Source organism: Nyctereutes procyonoides, unplaced genomic scaffold, assembly GCF_905146905.1.
Source record: "Nyctereutes procyonoides isolate TBG_1078 unplaced genomic scaffold, NYPRO_anot_genome, whole genome shotgun sequence".
NCBI lineage: Eukaryota > Metazoa > Chordata > Mammalia > Carnivora > Canidae > Nyctereutes > Nyctereutes procyonoides.
Genome location: NW_026574655.1, coordinates 1 through 4,835, shown reverse-complemented (window position 1 = coordinate 4,835; position 4,835 = coordinate 1). Strand labels below are relative to the sequence as shown.

Below are 4,835 nucleotides of genomic sequence, written 5' to 3'. Positions count from 1 at the left end.
CTGAGACAATGGCTTCCTGTTGGCACAGTTTATGCCTCCAATGAAGAACATGTTGGGCATGATTGGCCTGGGATACTCTAGAACAAAGTCCCCTCTGAACAGCCACACAGATCCAGAGCTGAGGATGTCCTCCAGGGATACCTCTCGCTGAAGAAGCTCAGAGGCAAGGCTTGCATAAGGAGTGAAAGAAAAGTGGCAAATGTACTTCAGGGCCAGGGGGTAGAGCATGTTCTTGACCCTTTGCAGGAACGTCATGTGGTCTGAATTCCTTGTTAATAATCTGGGAATATATGAGGAAGGGTTTGGGCACTGTGTGCCCTCAGAATCTAAATCACATGGAATGTTCCGCAAAAAAAACACAGAGGGAAGGGACAGGTACCTAGCCAGTATTGCTCCACAGGGATGAACAGGATCAGTTAAAACCACATCAAAGGAACTGGCATTCAGGTGCCTGATCAGGTTCTTGTTATGGAAAAGGCCCTCACAAGACCTTTGAAAAAATGAAGAAACAGTTTTCAAAGCGTTCCATAGTTTTCAACAATCTTTTTAGAAATGGCATTCTTTCAAAAACCTGGTACCTCTCACCCAGTAGGAGGCGATCAAATTCTTCCTGGGTGTAAGGTATGGCATGGGTTGTCAGGGTGAAAAAATCCTCTTCTTTGATATGCATATTCAACTCTGGGGAAACCACCACCATCTGGTGGCCTCTGGCATGGAGCTTCTGCACAGCCTTCTTCATGCTAAGCCAGTGGCTGCCATCCATAGGCACCACCAGTACCTTCCCACCTTCAACCCAGCGTCCAACACACAGGATGACCAACAGCCCCGTGAGCACTGGCAGGGGAGCCAGGAACCCTGCAGCCATGTCTGTAGAAGCCCAAAGCAGCCGGCTTTGCAGATCAGGCTATGCCTCCTACATTTATTTTCTTTGACTTTATCTTATCACTGAGCCACTTCGCAGGGCAGGTAACTGGCAGGCAGCATGCCCTCCTTGTGTTAATCATTACAGACTAGACCTGTCCCACTCTTCCACCACTGGCCCCACTCTTCTGCTTCCACGCAAGGAGAAATCAATCCCCCTTATCTAGGAAACATCTCACCTGCCTCTGTGCTCTCTCCAGGGAACATTCTAATTGACTCTGTTGCCCTCTACCCAATTCCCAAAACAGGGCTGTGGATGCCCAGTTCACTGGATCTCCTCCTAGTTCCTGGTTTATCTTGTGCCAAGAGCTGTGACTGAGCTCTGGGGATACACCAATGCCCCAGTCTCAAGCATAACCTCTCTGTGGGATGGAAACTTGGCTACAAACTGTTGAGGCACTTTCCTCTCATTTGTGGGGGAACATGGAACACACCCAGAAAAATATATAACACTGCTAAGGCAGCTTTCTCTAAACAGGGAGGGAGACACTAGCTCTTAGGTTTTGCTCCTATTCCACACCAGGACATCTCTTGCAATGATCAGGGAAGAATCTACTTGAAGCGCCTGTCAAATAAGGAAATACCTTGAAGGATCCTGCAGTGCACATGTGAACACACTGCAAGTGTTGTTGAGCATTCCATACTTACTTCTCAGAATAAGATCGTTTGTTATCTAAAGCATAAATGGGCAAGATAACCCTTATGGATGACATGAGGGAACAGAGAGCACCCTCCCCCAGAGCCTGGTCACCTTGGAACAAGGGGAGCTGTCACAAAGCCTCCAATCAGGCTCTGACTCCACTCCTCTTCTCCTGTCTCCTGCTACCTTGTTTAGGGACTGGGGTCTTTCACTAATAACTTCCTGCCCTCCTTCCCATGAAAACCACCCATTTCATACAAGGCCTCAGAACTCCCCTCTGCTTCCTAGATGGGATGCTGCTCAGTTCATAAATCCTTAATAAGGCCAATTGATCTGCAAATTTACAGGTTGGACTTCCATTCTTTAACAACTCTAATATATCAATCTAGATAAAATAATAAAGAGACTACAACATGCTGGATGGGAAGATTTCACATTGTAATACTCCTGATTTTGTCCCCAGTGAAGCAATAGATTCATTTCATAAGCATGAAACCCAGCAAAATCTCACTGAGATTTTTAACATGACAAAACAACGTTTTCAAAATCACCTAGAAGCCTTTGGGGCTTCTGGTAATACAGGAATAGCTCCTCTCAGTCGCTGGTCCCACAGATAATGATTATAAACTCTTGCAAAATGTTTTTCTAAATAATGCTGTCTGAAGGCCTTGGGCAGCAAACAAATGAGGGCAGAAATGGAAGGAGATAAAGGGAACAGGATGATGGCACAGGACCACAAGGGTAACCAGGAGGGAGAGTAGAGGTTCCTTACACTTCTTAGCAGCCACCTCTCCTACCTCTAGCCTCACCCACTACTCAGCTCCTCCCTATTAACAGGGAGATTGTCTTAATGCCATTGTACCCACGTGGCCAGGAAATGGCCAGCACCTCAGTCAATCCACTACTCATCTTCGGGTTTCACCCCCTTCCAGAGCTTGGACCAAAGTTCAAGGGGCATTCTCCTTCTGTGGTCTCTATCATTGGGTCCAACCCATATCTTGTTGATCTGCCTCAAAGCCAACAGACCAGTGGGCATCGCACATCTTTCTGCAACCTCAGCCCTCTTCCAACCTTGTGATTCAGGCTTTAGGCTCTAGTTGAATTTCAGTGGTCTGCTGACCTGCCCCCACAGCAGCCGGCCCAGCAACAGACATCTATTTCCACTCTCTGCCACAGGCTGCCCTGAGCAGCCCTGCCAACACGCCCATCGAACCAGCCAGTGTTTTCATGTGTCCCCATACTCACATGGCAATCCATAAGCATCTGACATAGGTGCCCCTCATCCTATAAAAATGGCTAGTTCACCAATTGTTTCCTGGCTGTTCACCAATTGTTGGCTCACAAACTGGCCACTGGATATGGAGGCAAGGACACACTGAAATCAAGGCAGGCTGATATGGATGGGTGGTGGCAGGGCTAAGAAGCAAGGGATGTTCCTCACAAGGCTTGTCTGAATGGCCACAAGACCAGTAGATCTCTGCCCCTGCCTGCCAAATCTAGAAGTCTATATAGACGCATTAATTGGGTTCACTTATGTATACCACCTGGATAGTATACTGTCCACAACACCTGGCTCTCTCAAGGCCACCTCCTTGGAAACCAGTCCAACTGAAAGAATGGTGGGCAGAACATTCATTCTAAAGACTCCTCCTTCCGAGGAGGAGTTGAGAAGCCTCCAAATGCCTGGAACCAGCCCCTTGTAAACCTGCATCAACATTCTCCCAGTAACTCCCTCCAACACTCAACATCAACAGAAATAGTTTTTTTTAAAATACACAAGGGATCAGAATAGATTACTATTGAAGGAGGTATAAGGACAGTCAACAAGCCTATGAAAATATACTCAACATCAATAGTCACTAAGGAAATGCAAATAAAAATAAGATATCACTTCCTGCCACCTAGGGTGGCTATAATAAAAAGGAGCTGAAAACAACTGTTAAACAAGACCTTTATAGAAATGCTCATAGCAGGAGGATAGACAATGGCAAAGAGTAGAAACCCATCAACTGGTAATAGAAATGTCTGTCCATCAGCAGGGGTGCCTGGCTCAATCTGTCAGAAGAACATGTGACTCTTAGCTCAGGGTCGTGAGTTTGAGCCCCACATCGAGTGCAGAGATTACTTCAATAAGACTTTAAAGAAAATGTCTGTCAACTGATAAATGGACAGTGGTCCATCCATAAAACACAACATGTGTTATTATACGGATGAACCTTGAAACATTAAGCTAAGTAAAGAAGCCACATACAAAAGGCCACATCCCCTATGATTTCATTTCTATCAATCCCCAGAATAGGCAAATCTATAGACAGAAAACAGATTCGTGGTTGCCAGGAGCTGGGGAGGGTAGAATCAGAGTGACTACTTAGAAAGGCATGTGCATGTCCTTTTGGGGTGATAAGAATGTTCTGAAACTAGTTAATGGTGATGATGTACATCACATCACGGGTGTATCAATCACCACTGGAGAGCACACTTTAAAATGGTCAGTTTTACTTTATGTGTATTTTATCACAATAAAACAAAGGGAGCAGACACTCTGAACAACAATCCAGCCATTCCTCAAAGGTTTATCACACAACCCAGCAATTCCGCTCCTCGGTACATATGCAAGAGACTGGAACATATGTACACATAAAACTTGCACAGGAATGTTCACAGCAGCAGTATTCACAGTGGCCAAGAAATAGAAAAAACACAAAAGTCCATCGACTGATGAGTAGGTACATGAAGTGTGGTATATCCATAGAAGGAAATATTATTAAGCAATAAAAAACAATTCTACAAACTGGATGAATCCTGAAAATATCATGCTATATTTAAAAAGCCTGTTAGGGCAGCCCAGGTGGCTCAGCGGTTTCACTGCCATCAGCCCAGGGCCTGATCCTGGAGTCCCGGGATCGAGTCCCACGTTGGGCTCCCTGCAGGGACCCTGCTACTCCCTCTGCCTGTATCTCTGCCTCTCTCTGTGTCTCTCATGAATAAATAAATTTAAAAAAAGAAAAAAGAAAGGAAAGTCTTGTTTGACCATGCTGGCACTTGTTGATCTCATCACAGACCTGCACTCCTGCCTCTCAATTCTCTTTGTGACCATTGCAAACCTTTACTACATGAGTGGAAGTACCTTAACATTTATTTCACAGAACTCACAGAAGAACAAGAGGTAGTAATCTCAGAAAGACTGGCAGATAAGTAAGCACCTGGAAGTAAGCTTTAAGAAAACATAAGTGTTCCACCTGTAACACTGATCCTACATAGGATGCAATACAGA

General features: G+C 45.3%; 1 protein-coding gene across 1 annotated transcript; it reads right to left on the bottom strand.

The window, feature by feature from the left end:
• Positions 1 to 6: 6 nt before the first annotated feature.
• Positions 7 to 926, bottom strand: LOC129516185 (UDP-glucuronosyltransferase 1A3-like; the record flags this gene model as incomplete). The annotated part of the gene is given in 2 exon segments (XM_055338893.1): positions 7 to 510; positions 512 to 926. Coding segments are annotated over 2 exon segments (858 nt in total), but the record flags the coding sequence as incomplete, so codon positions are not given.
• Between the last annotated feature and the right edge of the window lie 3,909 nt (positions 927 to 4,835).